The following is a 16912-nucleotide window of genomic DNA, read 5'->3' as shown; positions in this document are numbered from 1 at the left end:
TGAATGAATTTGTGGGCCTACACCCTTACCTCATCCAGGTGACTAAAGGGCAACACCGGTTTGTTCTCACCAGGATGAGGATGGGTACGGTCCACCTATTGGTTGCATTCCCTGAGATTAAGAAGCGCCCTACTGGTCCATGTCGGTGCGACAATATTTCGGAACAAAGCACAGAGCACTTTCTACTTATATGTAACCTGTATAGCGAATGTCGTAAATTCTTTTTAAAACCTTTATTTATCAAATTTGGAGCAAGAACTGTTAAAGCGGCAATGAAATTACTTTTTAACTTGCATCACCCTGACATCTGTTTTTACACGGCTAGTTTTTTACTTAGGGCCATCAGCTATAGGAAATGCATGATTTTTTAAACATATTTATCAAATTTTTTATTCCATCTTATTTATTGGAACATTTTTAAGTGTGTCATTTGATTGTTATATGTATCTTACTGTATTTGTAGCTGATTGCGATTGTCAAAGTGTATTTTCTTTTAACATGTATTGTATGTATGTACTTTTATGGACATGATTTACATGCTTCCGAATAAAGTTTTTGAATTGAATTGAAATAAATAAATAAATAAATCATCCTAAATTGCAAGTAGGGCAGATGATCCATCTTCCTGACAGATAGTGCACACACCGTCATCCGCTTCCACCCAACATCTTACACATTTTGCCCATATAATGATTACACTGGACACATTGTTTATGGGTAAGAACTGCTGCAGGTTTATTTTCATACAACAAGCGTATGACGTTTGATGGGTTATCTTACGGGCGATCCAAGGCAGGCAGCCCCTTGCTGTCCCGCTTGCCCAGTGAGCCAGCCAGCACGGTGAGTCGACGCTCAGACAGGGGAAACAACCTTTACAATGCAACTATTACAACGCACTACCATTACAAAACTTTTACAACGCAACATCCATTACAACGCATGCATTTACAACGCAACCATTACAATGCATGACACTACAATGCACACCACTACAACGCATGTCATTACAACTCAGTCATTACAACGCATACCATTACAACGCATAACATTACCATCCAACACTTACCCTACTGTTGCACCCCCTGGAGTTAGAATAGTAATTTTGACCCCTACACTATCCAACACTTACCCTACTGTTGCACCTCTGGAGTTAGAATAGTAATTTTTACCCTTACACTATCCAACACTTACCCTACTGTTGCACCCCCTGGAGTTAGAATAGTAAATTTTACCCCTACACTATCCAATACTTACCAAACATGCAATGTAATGTAATGCGTTGTAATGGTATGCGTTGTAAAGGTAGTATGTGTTGTAATGGAATGCGTTGTAAATGTAGTTTTTACAATTTCGTTGTAATGGCATGCGTTGTAATGGAATGCGTTGTAATGGATGTTGCGTTGTAAAAAATGCGTTGTAAAGGTATGCGTTGTAAAAGTGTGCGTTGTAACGTCATACATCCCTCGGACAGTGCAGCACCTTGTAGATCCTTATCTTATACTCCCGCCCCCCCTTTCAGGGCGGAGCGGTATGGCACACACCCGGTCGGTTCAGGCCCCCCGACCGCCCAAATGACTAACGGGGCGCCGTGGCGGTTTCCCGGAGCCTCCTGCGGCTCCTGGTCCTTGGCTCAGGCACCCTTACTGTGCCAGGCAGAGGTACCCTTACTGTACCAGTCTGCCGCAGAGGTACCCTTACTGTACCCGTCTGCCTCCAGATCGCCCTGTAACTCCGGAAGACGGTGCACACCTCTAGTGTTTGTGCGGGGCTTTCATGCGAGTTCACATGCCTCTTGTGTGTACAGATGGTCAGGGACCGACCAGGACAGCAGCTGAGGAGAACGAAGTTCCTCGGCACATGTACAGCACGGGGATTGATTTATAACACGAGAAACAACTCGAAGTGCTCCACCGCCCGCCTGACCAGGCGATCGAGACCGCAATTTGGCCACGTCTTCCCCCCCGTGGTATCCAACCACAGGCCCCTGTGCAACCTGGGCTTGACCCAGGGACGGGGCGGGGGGGGGGGAGAGAGCGTGGCACTCACCTAGAACAGACGGTGATCCCTAACCGGACGACGACGTGCAGCGCTCAGGCAGGCGGACAGGAACAGAAGCAGGAACAGAGGCAGAGCTAGGGGCGGCTGGAGCTTAAGTAACTGGCCGGCCCCCACCGGTAGGCCCTCCCCTAGCCGCGGGTCATGGAGACCCCGGGGAGGGGCAGACGAGGCTCGCCGTGCCTCCTTCGAAGCCCTGGACAGGGGGGGGGGGGCTATGACTAGTGGCCACTAAGGTGGCTGCCCTGCCAATGTCCCCCTGCGTGGGATGCGGGCAGCGGCATTCCTGTTGTTCATAAGTCATAGACTAGTTGGTTTCCTTCTGGAAATTAAGAGATCTGACGACATGCCGCTTTCTCCAAAAGTTTGGCAAGGGAAGGGCCTTGGAGATTGGTTTGTAGCTGATAAAGGTCTTGTGGGTTTAAGATGTTCTTAAATAATGGGATGGCTGTATGTATGTTCTCTTCAATACCTCTGAGAAAAATCTTGTGTTTAGGAGTTATTAGTAATATTTTTGAATGGGATAGCAGGAGATGGAGATAAAAGAATCTTAATGAAAATTTGTGGGGAGCAAGGGTCAGATGGGTAGCCAGTTGGCCTGCTGACTTTTAGCAGGTCTTCAGATTTTGAGGTTGTAATCTCTTGAAAGGATGATGCAGATGGAGATTTACAACTGTTATTGTTTTTGGTTGTTTATTAGGAGAGCAGTTGGTCCTCTTGGTTGTTACATGAGAATCCAATGTGTCCGCTTTGGTTAAATAATATGATGCTAGTTTATTTTACAAGTCATGTTTAGGATGAGGAAGAGAATTTTTTTACAGCTTTTTGGAATACAAAATTCTGATAGAAGTTTATGAAGTTACTGGGCAGGTATTTGGCATTGTAAATCCTGCTTGAGTAGTGGAGTTTTCAGCTTTCTTTATGTATGATTTGTACATTCTATTGTTTCTATTGTTTCTTGGCAGACACATTTTTCTTTTTGCATTATTGTTCTTGGATTTGAGTCATCGCTATTGAAATTTGGAGATATGAACATTTCTCTTTTTCAACTCATCATTCATCCACAGAGCAATCACAATCGTTTTGCCTTGTTTTGAAGTTCTTTTTGGGGATAGCATGACAAATGTTGTGGTCATCAATCAAGGAGTTTTCCTAGGGAGTTTATAATTTCCAGTTTACTGTGATTAGGTATGATTCCAACCCCTGTATGTTTAATTTGTTTCCAGGTCTGTCAGTAAGTTGTTTTGGGGTGGTAGAATTCAGTAGATATGTTAGCAGTGATCTTGAAGGTGATTGTGTGATGAGTGGTTCATGCGATAGGGAATCTTGTTGAATACTGATTATTTTCCAGGTCAGAGAATAATACATCCAATGTATGACCTGCAATATGGATAAGGATGATCGATTGTAAGTTGCGTGTGTTTAGTTCTGATATAAAGGCATTTTGGTTGAGGCATATTTTGTATAAATAACTAGTTGATTAGGTCACAAAGTATACATATAATGGACAGTTGATAGATCGGATACAGACTCTATGTCCAAGAAAGCAGAAGTAAAGAAGACTCACTTGATCAGTGGCGTTCTGCAGAGTAAAAGGACGTTGTAGGTGAAAGTGCAGCTGAGTTTGCATCTCGTAAGAAGAACTTCCCAACCTTTGTTATCTCTCCCATCTTGGTGAATGCTAACAAATCTTTTCTGTGTATGTAACAGATTGATATCCAGATAGTATTGCTTCAATAGGATAGCTTCATGAAGTACTGGAGCCATATCTTTTCCCAACCAGGTTTCTATAATGAATCATATGTCTGTTTCTGTATCCATAAGTACATCAAAGATGTTGTATTTGTGTTTGATCATTAAATGGGCATTCATCAACAATTTGGGCATAGTAGCTTTTTTGTGGATGGAATGGTTTGTGTCCTGATTGTAGTTGGTCTTATCCATTGAGCTCTATGTAGACATGTTATCGTTGTTGGATGAGATTTGTTCATCATGTGTATGAGAATGTGAGGAAGCTGGACATGCGGCTGAGGAGGTGAGGAAGTAAGATGTTCAGCTGGACTGATCCTGGTGGACTGATGGCTTTCTTCACAATGACTGTCCTGCTCAAGCAGGTTTTTTGGAGATTTTTTTCCAGGACTTCTAGTATGTTGATTCCCAGTGAATCTAATAGTGCAGGTTCTTGTGGTTATAGTTCTCCGGGTTTAGGTTCAACTGACACTCAAGTTCCAAATGCTTGTCTCTTATGCTTCAATCCTTCAGTCATTTGTGATTTAGGAGGTCTGTTAGGCTATATTTAGAGATCTCCATCAAGCAGTAGGAGATACCTCTGCCTGCCAAGAGGGCGTTTTCAGCACCCCTGAAAATCGTAACATTTTGCATAGTGAGAACATTTTATACTACTCCCAGCTACGTTTTTTATTTACCAATAATAAACCCCCAAAGGAGGTGAGACTTGGAAAACAAAAAAGGAACGGCCTGATTTTGATCTTGACAGACAGGTTACTTAGTCACAACAGTGACGAATATCCCGTCCGCTGAAATATAAACCCCATAGGATATATTAGGATTTATGTTTCAGCAAAGGGGATATCTGTCATCTTTGTCATGGGGTAAGCCATCCTCAAGATCTAAATCAGGTCCTAAATCTTTTTCTTCCTGTCTGTGGGGACACTGGGCACTTTCCATGGCTGGGTCTGGTATGCCTTGCATGGCTATACCAGGATATAGAGACAGTCAGCCCTTCATAAATAGGGCTGGGTGACTGTCACTAAGATCTGACTGATCTGTGGTAGACGGGCTGTCAGATCAGAGGTTTCTGATGGGAGTTTCAGTTGAGGGTCTGTCATTGACAAGCAAGTGCTTCCCCGACGATATTTAGAGTGAGGGAAACACAACTTTGCCAGAGTTGCAGTTGTTCCTCCAAGCTCTAACAGGCCCCATTAGTCCTGGGTGCTCCAGTCCCTGCATTGCTGCCCTTTGACTCTGTCCTTGTATGCTTTCATACAGTTCATTTATGCTTCTTTTCTATATTATTCTTCAACTGATGGCTCTGTCATCAGGCTGACTTACCCACTCTGTTTACATCCTTCAATCTGTGATTTCTGCAGAATTTCCTGTTAGTTTTTGGGTATAGACTGGTGTTCCATCCTATTCCCACCGTGCCATACACATTAACGATTTTGCTTTGAGGTTTGCTACTGTCTTCTACAGTGGACAATATGCGTGCATTCCTTTTCTTAACCCTGTTTGTGTTTCTTGTACCAACTTTGCCATAAATGTACTTTTTACGGTGTTCAGAACACAGTCATGATGCAGTGACTGTACAGTTCCTGCTGAATACACACAGGCTTGATTGCTTCCTGTCCATACATACATCTGTTCCACCTGTATCAATATGACATATTCACTGTCCTTTTTCTGTCTATCCGTACTCCAGTTTTGGGGTCGAAGTGTTTTGAAAATTATATGTCTTTGGTGCGATGCTAGGTGCCTGAGGGTGCAATATGGTCTGGCTAAGGTGTTCACTTGTCTCTGTAGAAGAGGGTAGTGTGTTAAAGGTATGCTATTTTCAGGCGGGAACATTTTGCCAACTACATGACTTTGTTCCTGGGTATTATACATCCAAATGAGTTTTGAGCTGTGTTTAATATGTTTCATTACATTTGATTCATTGTTTGTGTATTTTTGACTAAATAGAGTAGCATTTTCTGTTGGCTAGTAAATGGGGAGTACTATTGAAAGTCACACAACAGATGACTAAGAGATTTCGGAACTGTGTTTTAAGTTTTATGCTAGATGTCTGAATGTTAAGCTCACAACAACATGCATGCCAATGCTGATGATTAATTAAACTTCATTCCATGAGATTACACGTAAAAGACTAATGAAATTGCATGGGTATCCTGAATAAAACACTGTTTGCTCACTGCCCAGACCAAAAAATTGTTTTTCAAATAATTTGCATCCAATTTGGGCCTCTTCTTCTTTTTTCTGTTTTACTTTTGTATTTTCCACGTCTTTCAATTTTGGAATTTGAGCTAGTTCATTTTTTAATTGTATAATTTGTTGTCTACGTCATGTCTTGTGTCATCCAATAAGTGTGATGAATAGTATATGCAATATATGTATGTATGTGTTCAAATATGTGTGGTCTATGTAAAAATTGGTGTAATGTACTTTTGTGTTAACCAGTGAGATTTTCAAAAAATGTTTTTCATTCACAATGAGTGTCAAGTGTGATCTCATGGAATGAAGTTTGTTTAATCATCTGTAATGTGCTGTTGTGAGCTTTATATTATTGACCACATTTTTTGCGTGGTTTGCCTAATGTAAACCAGATTACATGAGCATGCGATAGCATAGATAACATTTTGGGTGTTACAGTTGGAGAAATTGGTTAGGGTTACATCAATATTTGCATACACACATTTCTAGGTGTCAGCTGTTAAATGAAAAACACTACAACCGGCCAGATCTGCTCTGACTAAAAGTGATCTTTTATGCACTTGTTCTTTTTAAAGGCAAACAGTGGGCGTTCTAATTTCAATTTCCCAGCATTGAGTACAGGCCAATGTTTTAAAATACATTTTTTGACTGAGTTAGAATTTGGAGAGAATGTGGTGACACATACAGTCTTTTCCTCATTGTTTCAGGCTTTTGGGTAATCTGGTTTAAATTGGGCAAACCATGCAAAAAATCAGGATCAGAATATGTCAGCACCGAAGCCGTCTGAGATGCCACACGCCCAATGCACCACTTGTGGAACATTTCACCCTCCAAGGACATACAGAAGAGGTAACCAATGTAATCCAATCACTGCCCTGCAACTCTGACATCAGTGGCATCCTAAACAAGGAGGAACTTAAATGGATCTTGCGCACAAAAAGTCTCCACACTGGATTAAATCGCATTGGAGGACTGGACTAACTTGCTTTAACAAGGACTTAGACTCAGATCTAGACAGGATGGCTCCCCTCCTGTGAAATTGACTATTGTACTACGAAGACATACGGTGGGCCATGCCACTGTTTGTTACTGTGAATTTAACACTAAAGTCTCCCTTTTTATCCGGTACAACATGAGTACTCTATGCAGTTATAATAGTCTACTTTTGTTTAATCAGATTTCTTCTCACCCTGGTGTATTCTGTATTGCTTCCATGTTTTACCCCAGTCTGTCTCAATCTCCCTACCCACCTGCCAACACTCCCACTTTGCCTCATTCACGAGCTGTGCACAGCACCCACCATGTCGCTCACTGGGTGCCAGGTGCAATTCGGGCCATTGCCGCTCTAGTCTTTCAGTTGTACGCACATGCGCTCCATCACACGTTTCAACCGAATCTTTAGCTGAACGTGCATGCACAATCTCACGCACTGTTATTAGTACCTGGCACGAACACTTAGCGTTCCATCACCTCCAGACCGCTCACCTCATTGCCATCGTGCAGGTAAGCTCTGAGCTCCTAAGTCTCTGTACCCTGATACGATTGCCTCACGCCCTACTGAACCCTGCCCATTCCTTCTCTCCCCCTTCCTATCCCATAGGCCCCTGACCAGGTGTACTTCATTCGGGTACTCCGGCCCTTCAACACAGTGTATGTGCCCTCCGCACAGCCTATCTTAATTCTCCTGCATTGGACAACGCGGAGACCCAGATCTCCCTTATGCCACATGAACCCCCCCACCCGGATCCTGATGGGACCGAGACCCTGCTCGCCTCATCAAACATCACACCGGTAAGCATACTCGTAAAACCACCAAATTCGTGCCCTCTCACCAACTAGTTGAGGCTTTCATTCGCTTATGGCTTTCCTTACTGTTATTACCAGCACATCCAATTACCGCCCATGCACCAGCGGCCCCTGATGAGACCTTGGGCATCTTTACGTGACCTCAATTTGCTGCCTACTCAGATTCAGACAGCCCTTGCTGCTACAACTGACCTTGGGTGGGACCCTGTTCCTCTCATGTGATATCTTCAAATTCAGTGACAACCCTTACGGCCTAAGCGTCCTGCATAATATAGGTGTCACCATAGGACCTTCGCTCGTAACTTTCACCCCCTTCTGCATAAATTTAGACTCAGTTGTCCCATACCTACCACAATGGGATTAGAGCATGAGAACACTGATGTAGCATGCATTCCTACCTAGCCGAATTCTCCCTTACTAACTGCCTCCCTTTTACTTTTTATTTCTTCTTCTTACTTCCTTTTTTCCTTGTCCCCTTCCGCCTCTCTCTCTTAACCCTACCACTTTATCCAGGCAACTTCTCAGGCATCCTTGAGTCAATAGTCCTGATGATGATTCCATAACCGCGCTTGGGGATTAAAACATCGTCGACACCACATCTCAACTCTAACCGCCATTTGTGATTCTTGTGGAGTACAAGATGTTTTTATTGTGACTACTGTTAATTCCTAAACTCACTAAAAAGTCACTTTAAGTTACATGCCTGAGGTAAGGTAATCTTATGATTTCCAAAACCCGTCATGTCCTGCTCACTTTATGTTACTGTATTGTTTTCCATGTTTAATTTTTTAATAATAAATTCGTAACACTGCCCATTTGGACAAGTATAAGACCCAATCCTGATTATAGTTTTGTGGTTATCAATATGTATATGTTTTGAAAGGGACCGCTGTCTCTGATAATGTACTACTACCCTTGGTCCCTGCTGACTATAAGGGTTCCCTTGTTTTGTATTTATATAATATTGGTTTGCAGCATTAGTCCTTTGGAGCTCCAGATCTTTAGCTGAATGAAGGCAGCCCTTGCTTTGCTGATTCTTTCCTTGACATTGACATCTATACCGCCCTGCCTGTCTGTGACACTTCCCAGTAGGTGAAGGCCTCAACCTTCCCAGTGCATGGCCTGCAAAAGTGATTGCAGATGTGTTGGCCATGTTAGCCTTTAGGATCTTGGTTTTTTCCTCTCCTCTGTGGATGTTGAGACCAAGTTGTGGTGATGTGGCTGACACTTTGTCGGGCTTCTTTTGCTTCTGTGAAGTCCAGGTCATCAAGGTGTGTCCAATGTGTCCACTGGATCACATTTCTTTGTCTTGCTGTGAATGTCTTCCTGATCCAGGCTATGGCCAGCAGGAAGAGAAAAGGCGAGAAATAATAACCCTGGCGGACTGCAGTCCTCACTTTGAAGGATTCTGTTAGTTGCCCTCCATGGACTATCTTGCAGGTCATTCCCTCATAAGAGCTCCTGATGATTCTTATGAGTTTATCTGTTTGCATTATATAGTTTATAGTCAATTGGCAAGTGATAAACATACCATGAAAACGTTCCTGCAAGCAGGTCTTTTCTGGAAGAAATGCAAAGATGCTGGCTGGATGCAATTCTGGTACAGACACTTATAAACTTAAGTGGGTATTTTTTTCTGTATGAACCATTAAATAGTTATGTGTTCTAAGTGTATAAAATCCATTGCTTCCCAGGGCTTGGCTTTAGGCATGAGCAGAGTTAATGCCGGGAGTTACTCAGCTATCCAGTGCATGGTATTGACCTAGAAATACAGGGGAAGGAAATGTAGCTACACATTCAGAGAGGTGCTTTTATCGGACCAGACAAAATAAGTGTGAAAATAAAGCGTGTGAATGTGAGTTGATGGCGTTGAATCAAGCCTGGTTGGTGGTGCAAAGAGGTTGTGAGGTGATACTAGAGGTGAGCTTAATTTGGGGTTGAGGCATGCATCTGCTATGCATCAATGAGTTGTGTACCTAGTTTTCTTATAAATCTTGCATTCTGTTAAATGTCAATTTAAACTTAACTATTAAAAATTCAAGCAATGTATTGTTAAAACAATCCTTGCATGTATCTCTTTTTAAAACGACACAGTAATAAAAGGGTTTGGTTTAAAGTAAAGTTTCCTGCAGTTGGTTGTGTTCATAAAGTGTACATATTAAAGAAACATAACAAAACTCACATGTGTTGTATGGCATCCTGAAAAAGAACAAGGTTCATTGCTGCATGGATTTCATTGTAGTGCTCTAATGCATCTGACAAAATTCTGGTCAGTTTCTCCCAATCAGAAACAGGAAAGTAGCGAGGTTCTCCAACACCGTGTGCAAAGTGACTGTACATTAGTGGTTTGTTGCTAAATAGGTGCTCATCAACTCCCTGTAATGAAAAAAATACATTTAAACACATATTCTGATTAGCTTGTATTTACTTCTCTGACTCTTACAATAAGATGCTAAGGCCAGCCATTAAATCTCAATAAATCAAATCACACCAGTAGTAGATGTTCCAATTAATTATCCAGTTTTTGTATGATCATGAGGTTTCAGAACTGGAGCTGCCCTAGCTGAAAGTTGGAGTATTAGACAGAAACACAACTGATATTCTTTCAACAACATGAATGTTCATTTATTGTTCTGATGCAGTCGAGGACACTGTTCGCCCTGATGATGGTTCAAAGTAGTTATTACACTTAAAACCAAAACGTTTACTTAATGTGCTGGATCTACCAACATTTTCCTCATATATTGAACAAGGAACAGGTAATTCACTTTTATTGCCTTCTCTTTTCCTGGCAGTGATTCAACTTTTCCCTGATATGTGCTATATGTTCATTAACCTAGTGCGTCTTCACATTGTACTGTTCCTCGCACTATATTGCTGCCTGATTAACATTGTATTAAAATGTATTTATTGTATGGAATGATTACAGACTAAAGCAATCATCTGTTAGCAAACTCATGATATCTGAGCAACTTACACTTTGCTGTTTACATTGACTGCCAACTAAATTTGTTCAAAGAACTGAATCATTATTTAGGGGCTGCGACAAACCATAGTTAAAGGATTGCATAACTGTGAGAAATCGTTTTTTTTGTTGACTGGGGTGTGAGCCCTGGTCGATCAGCAACCACAATCCTTGTCTCTGGGAAAGGCACAAGAAAACCCCAAATAAAGCTATGCTCGGCCCCTTGGTAGCTTGGCACAGCGCAGTTAGGATTAATTTAACTATAAATCCCCCTTTCCTTGGGATGTTTTGCATGAGAACAAGGAGAATTATAGGTTATTTTTCAAGTTATTTTAATGCCTCATTGGGTGAATGATTCTTTGAAACTAAGCACACATTTGGCAGTTTCTTTAGTCTTCCACTTTTTCTGAGTTTGTTTGTTATTACAATGTAACCCCAGAGCAATAAATTAAATGCTGAGGATGTCCTCAGAACTGAGCTTAAATAAACTCAGTAGATGTGACATATATGGGACTTAATTGTAAGATGTTACTTATGTTTAACACACATTATCTTCTTCTTGATACCTATTCAGGTGTAAAAATTTACTTTGTACTTTCAAACTTTCCAGACCCTTTATCTGAGATAGTTTTGATTACTAAAAAAGCCATAGTTATACATCTTATTTACTTTCATGTCCAAACTGCTTCTATGGACAACGAGGAGAGAATCATTATTATCATTTGGATATGAGTTCTTGAGTTACCCTGTTTTAAAGACTATGTGATGACAAATGCTTTACTCGGAGAGGGTAGACAGCTAAAAATATTTGTCTCCTTCAACTAGCATCTTTGCTTAATATATTCAAGTTTATTCTAATTTAACAAATCATGTCCAGGAATATTAGTCTACTAAGACAGAGTTGGCCTTTGCATACCCTTGCACAAATTTACTGCTGTACAACTATAAAGCATCCCTCCCTGATTGGCAAGTACTGATAGGCAAGTGCCTATCAGGAAGGGAGGCCTTATATTCATCAATTGGCTATTATCTTGGAATTGTCTGCCTTAGTTTACAGCTTCATTGTTATCAACATGCGACCTTCGATTAAGAAAGGCTTGTCTATTTTGCTTGCAGAAACCAAACAAAGCTCACCAATTTGTGTAAGCCTTCACTTTAGGAACCATGATTCACCTAGATACCTCGGCTTAGTAATGCAATTTTTGATATTTCGTTTAGGTGTCCAATTTAGCTAATGTTTAGCTAATAATTGTGTGAGTGTTTTCTACAGTGGAGTGCCTATTTTGTAGCATGGCTGGGGTCTCTGTTTGGTAGCAAATATTGGAAAAACCTTTTCCTGTGCTTCTTTTCGTGGGAGCATCAATTGCAAGTTAATTCTTTCTGAATTGTTGTATTTCTTTTTTATCTTTTTCTTTTCTTTCCCCCTATGGTTTAAAGACTTTATTCCCTATGCCTAAAGTAAAGTTAATTGTTGGTATAATTTTAATATGTGAGCTCCAATCTAAAATACCTTCTGCCCCATTGCTGTTCATATAGCATGAATAAAGCACATGATAATTTACAGGGTACACTATTTTATTGTGCCTGTTTATTTATTTATTTATTTATTTAAAACATTTATAGAGCGCGGCTGTCACCTGGCAGGTATCCTGGCGCTGTTAGCTACTCCTGAGGTTTATTGACGGGGGGGGGGGAAGGGGGGGATATGGCTGACCTATTTAGAGGGGTGAAGGAAAGAGCCAAGTTTTGATTCGTTTCCTGAAGGGGAGGAGATGAGGGATTTGACGAATGTCGACAGGCAGACTGTTCCACAACTTGGCTGCAGCTACTCTGAACGATCTTCCCCCCACCCTGGCCTTCTTATATCTGGGCACTCTCACCAGGCAGGCAGTTGTGGACCTAAGTGTTCTGGTGGGGGTATACCAAGAGAACAGACGTTGAAGAGGTCTGGGTCCTGCACCATGTAGTGCCTTAAAGACCAGGCAGAGGGCCTTGAAGGCAATGCGTTGCTTCAAGGGCAACCAGTGCAGCTCGGCCAGTGCAGCCGTGGCCGAAGATCTCCTGGTCCAGCCAAGAGCCAGTTTGGCTGCTGCTGACTGAACTCGTTGGAGTCTGTCCAGTAGAGTCGCAGGAGATTCAAGCAGCAGACCATTACAGTAGTCAAGGCGACTCAAAATAGTACACCTGACTACCAATGCTCTGGCGGAAGAAGGTAGCAGAGGCAAGATCTTACGCAGTGAGCGCATAAGGCCAGAGCAGGTAGCGACTGTTCTTGAGACCTGCGTTTCCATGCTGAGTTGGTGATTTAGCATGACGCCCAGGTTGCGGACACTGGTGACAGGTGGCGGGTTGTTAGAGTTTTCCGGGGGCCAGAACTCAGCGGGCAGAGGACGGGGTATACGACTCGCGGGACAGAACAATACCTCGGTTTTCGAGGCATTGAACTGGAGGGAGTTCTGGTGTAACCAGCTCGCAATGTCTCTTAGACAGTCGTGGAAGGCTTGCAAGGGGATGGAATCTTCGCCTTCCCAAGAGAAGAGGAGCTGGGTGTCGTCCGCATAGTTTACTGTGGTCATGTTATGTGATTTAATTAACATGACCAATGGTTTCAAGTAAACATTAAAAAGAATCGGGCTGATAGAGGAGCCCTGGGGAACCCCGTGCGGGACGGGGGAAAAAACCGATTGGAAAGGGGGAAGGGATACAGCCTGTTTTCTTTCGCTGAGGTAGGAATGAAACCAGATCAGGGCTGAGCCATCGATCCCTGCCTCTTTCAACCGCTGGAGCAGAATCCCATGATTAACAGTATCGAATGCGGCAGACAGGTCTAATAAAATCAGAGCCACGGCTTGGCCCCTGTCTGCGCGCATTCGAAGCTCCTCCATGGCGGTGAGTACAGCAGTTTCAGTGCCGTGGGCTGGGCGAAAACCAAATTGGAATTCGTCCAGAATGTGGTGTTGCTCGAGGTGGGTAGAGAGGCATTTACTAACCCAGCGTTCAAGCACCTTCACCGGGAAAGGCAGGAGTGATATGGGGCGAAAATTGGACAAACATTCTGGGTTCAGTGAGGGCTTCTTTAATAGCGGGGTGATAAGCGCTTGCTTCCAAGGGCGGGGGACGAAGCCGCAGCTAAGAGATTGATTACAAATCATCCGGAGAGTGTGAAATAGTTCGGGCCCACATGCTTTCCAGATTTTCGGCGGTAGTGGATCAAGGGGGGATCCCGAGGTGATGCCCTGTGCAACACTTTCAAACTCTGTTTGAGAAATAGGAGGGAAAACCAGTAGCCTATTCGCAGGAGGGCAAGCTGACATCAGAGGGTCAGGATTGGCAGGGCTAGCTTCGGGATGGGCGAGATAAGTGTGCAACGAGGGCGATGCCAGATTGTTGATGATAATCTCAATTTTGTTGGTAAAAAAATGAGCAAGGCTATCGCAGAGGGACTGAGATGGAGGAATGGGGTTTTTGACGCAGTCAGGATGTAAGATATTGTCCAGGATCTGGAATATACTTTTAGGACTGTTGGCCGCATTGGCTATAGTGGCGCAGTAGTAATTCGCTTTACTCTCTGCGATGGCGGATTTGTAGTCACAGAGGGATTTTTTCCAGAGGAGTTTATTGTTGTTACAATATCCATGTCTCCACTTTCTCTCAGCCTGTTTGCAGGCTGATTTGAGGGTTTTCAGAGAGTCGTTGTACCAGGGGGCAGGTGCTCTGCCTTTGGGTTTACAGAGTTTAAGAGGAGCGACAGAGTCCGCGATGGAGGTAATTCTCAGGCTGAGAGATCTATAATTATCTTCCACCGAGCTGGTGGGGGAGAAACTGTCCTCCACCTTGAAGACTTTACTGGAAATGCTGAGTTTTTCTAAAGCTTTCCAGTTCCGATAAGAAAATTGTGGTGGCAAGTGATTTTTAGGCTTACTTTTTGTGGCATTATTGATATAGAATTTGATGAGCGAATGGTCTGTCCAGCTCATGGGTAAAATGGCACCTATTTGAGTTAAACCCGGGCTTGAAAAAATCAGATCGAGCCGGTTACCTGCAGCGTGAGTGGGATCCTTTATCAGTTGGTGAAGTCCCACACTATCACAGGACCGCAGAAGGTTGTCTAGGCCTGTGTCTAGGCTGCCATTTGACCAGAGATTAAAATCTCCCAGGAGTATAAGTTTGTTATGAGAAGTAGCCATGTTAGTGATAGTCGTGAGGAGTGCTTGCTGTTGCGAGAGGGAAAAAGCCCCAGGTGGGCGATAGCAGATAATCACTGTAAAGGTGACTTCTTGGTGGCAGTTTATAGCCTGTGAGCAATTTAGTTGCTGGTTGACTGAGTTATAAGCCCTGGTCAAGCAATAGCCACAAGACCTTGAAGAATGAACCACAAAAGGTCACTGAATTAACCTGTGCTTATCCCTGTGTAGTTTGGCACAAGATTCAGTCAGGATTCACTTACAGGCAATTAAAAAAAATAGAGTAAATGTTAATACATTATTTGACACCAAAAAGGACAAATCCAATCAGTAGAACCTGAGTCATGAGTGTTTAAAGTTTTTTGTAAAAATCGGGTCAAGGTAAAAGAATTCAGATGACCGCGATGGAGCACGGGTCAGATACAAGACATGGATTGAGCACTGTCATCGCTTACCTTTGGACTTGGAAATATTTCTGAGAAAAGAATTCTGAGAAGGTAAAGTTCAGCTAGGTAAGGCTGCAGGAGGTGTTCAAGGAGGGAGCGTTGTTGTCTGATGCTTTGAGTCAAAGCACCGGTAAAGATTTATACATTCTGACTTAGACTTTGAAATGGAAGTTGAAAATCTCCAGCTGGACAAGGCAGACAGCTGCAGCCGAAGACAATTCCATGAGGCTAGATACCGCTTCGGTGAAGGACTGCTGAAAAGTATTAGCAGCTTTTCAGAAGAACATAGCGGGAGAAGCCACAAAGTCAATCCTACCAGTGGTGCACCTCTGGCATATAGGCAAGCAGGTTGATCCCAGTCTCCTCCTGGTTCTCAGAGCAGTTTTAGAGTTTGGCTATCTGGTCATCTTCAGCACTGCTTCCTAGGGTCGAGGACTGGTAGGGCACCACTTGAAAGGTTCAGGTGTGGTCCAAGGTGAAGGGAGCCTTTTGTGTCCCTGAGTCTCTGATCAGGGAAACAGTAAAATATCCCTTTGGAGTTACTCTGGTTGTCCTGGGTTCAAGTTGCAAGTCCAGACATTCTTCCCAGACAAGAAGGCAGCACTTCAATAAGGCAGCAGTAGGTGATCAGTTCAGCAGAGGGGCAGTCCTTGCAGCAGCACAGCTCCTTTTCTTTTTTTTACTGGCAGAGTATCCATAGGTCCAGAATTGTATTGAGGAGTTGGTGTCTTAGGTCCTATTTTTATATCCTGGTGCCCTCTTTCTGGAAAGTGGGAGATGTTTCCAGACAGTGACTTTGAAATGCATGGAATTTCCAGACAGCCCTGTCCTGGATCCAAACTATCTGTAGGGACAATGTGGAGGTGTTAGGTCCTTTGTGTGAGGGTAAAGCACTCCAGATTCAGTTGTAAGTGGGGCTGTGCTCAGTTCTACCCCCTCATCCAGACAGCAGATGGGCCATCCAGGCACATCCAATCCCTCTATTGTGTGGCTGTCTGGGAGGAATTTATTGTCCATTACAGCCAGTCATGTTACCCACGCCAGGCTGCAAGTACAGGCAGGCTAAGGGCACAACAATGGCAACTTTTTAAAGGAGAAATTTTTAAAATTGTAATCGAAAACCGGACTTCACCTTTTACATTACAATTCCCAAAACACAAAATGTGATACAACTACCTGCCCTCAATTGGAAATTACAGCTTACCAAATGTAATAAGGAATCCCCAAAGTTATCTTATGGGTGGGGCAGGCCTCACAGTAGTGAAAAAATGAATTAAAGAGCTTTTCACAACTAGGTCATGCAAAACTAAATAGTACATGACAACCTTTCAATTACAGGGCACCCTGTCCTATGGGCTACTTAGAGACGACCTTAGGGGTGGCATATGTAATAAAAGTAGAGTTTAAACCCAAGTCGATATGGCAGTTAAGAACTACATCCAGGCTACAGTGGCAGGCCTGGGACATGTTTTAAGGTGCTACTTAAGTGGATGTATATTCCTTACAAC

General features: G+C 42.9%; 1 protein-coding gene across 1 annotated transcript in view; it reads right to left on the bottom strand.

Annotated features, from left to right (window-relative positions):
• LOC144824202 (dynein axonemal heavy chain 11-like) overlaps positions 1-16912 on the bottom strand; it is a 3356387-nt gene that overhangs the window by 1165058 nt on the left and 2174417 nt on the right. The window contains exon 62 of the mRNA XM_078683354.1: positions 9992-10185. Coding sequence (XP_078539480.1) covers positions 9992-10185 — 194 coding nt within the window. The remainder of the gene's footprint in view (positions 1-9991; positions 10186-16912) is intronic.

Source organism: Lissotriton helveticus, chromosome 3_1, assembly GCF_964261635.1.
Source record: "Lissotriton helveticus chromosome 3_1, aLisHel1.1, whole genome shotgun sequence".
NCBI classification, from domain to species: Eukaryota; Metazoa; Chordata; class Amphibia; order Caudata; family Salamandridae; genus Lissotriton; species Lissotriton helveticus.
Note: the sequence above shows the minus strand (reverse complement) of the source record. Positions and strands in the feature narration are given on the sequence as shown.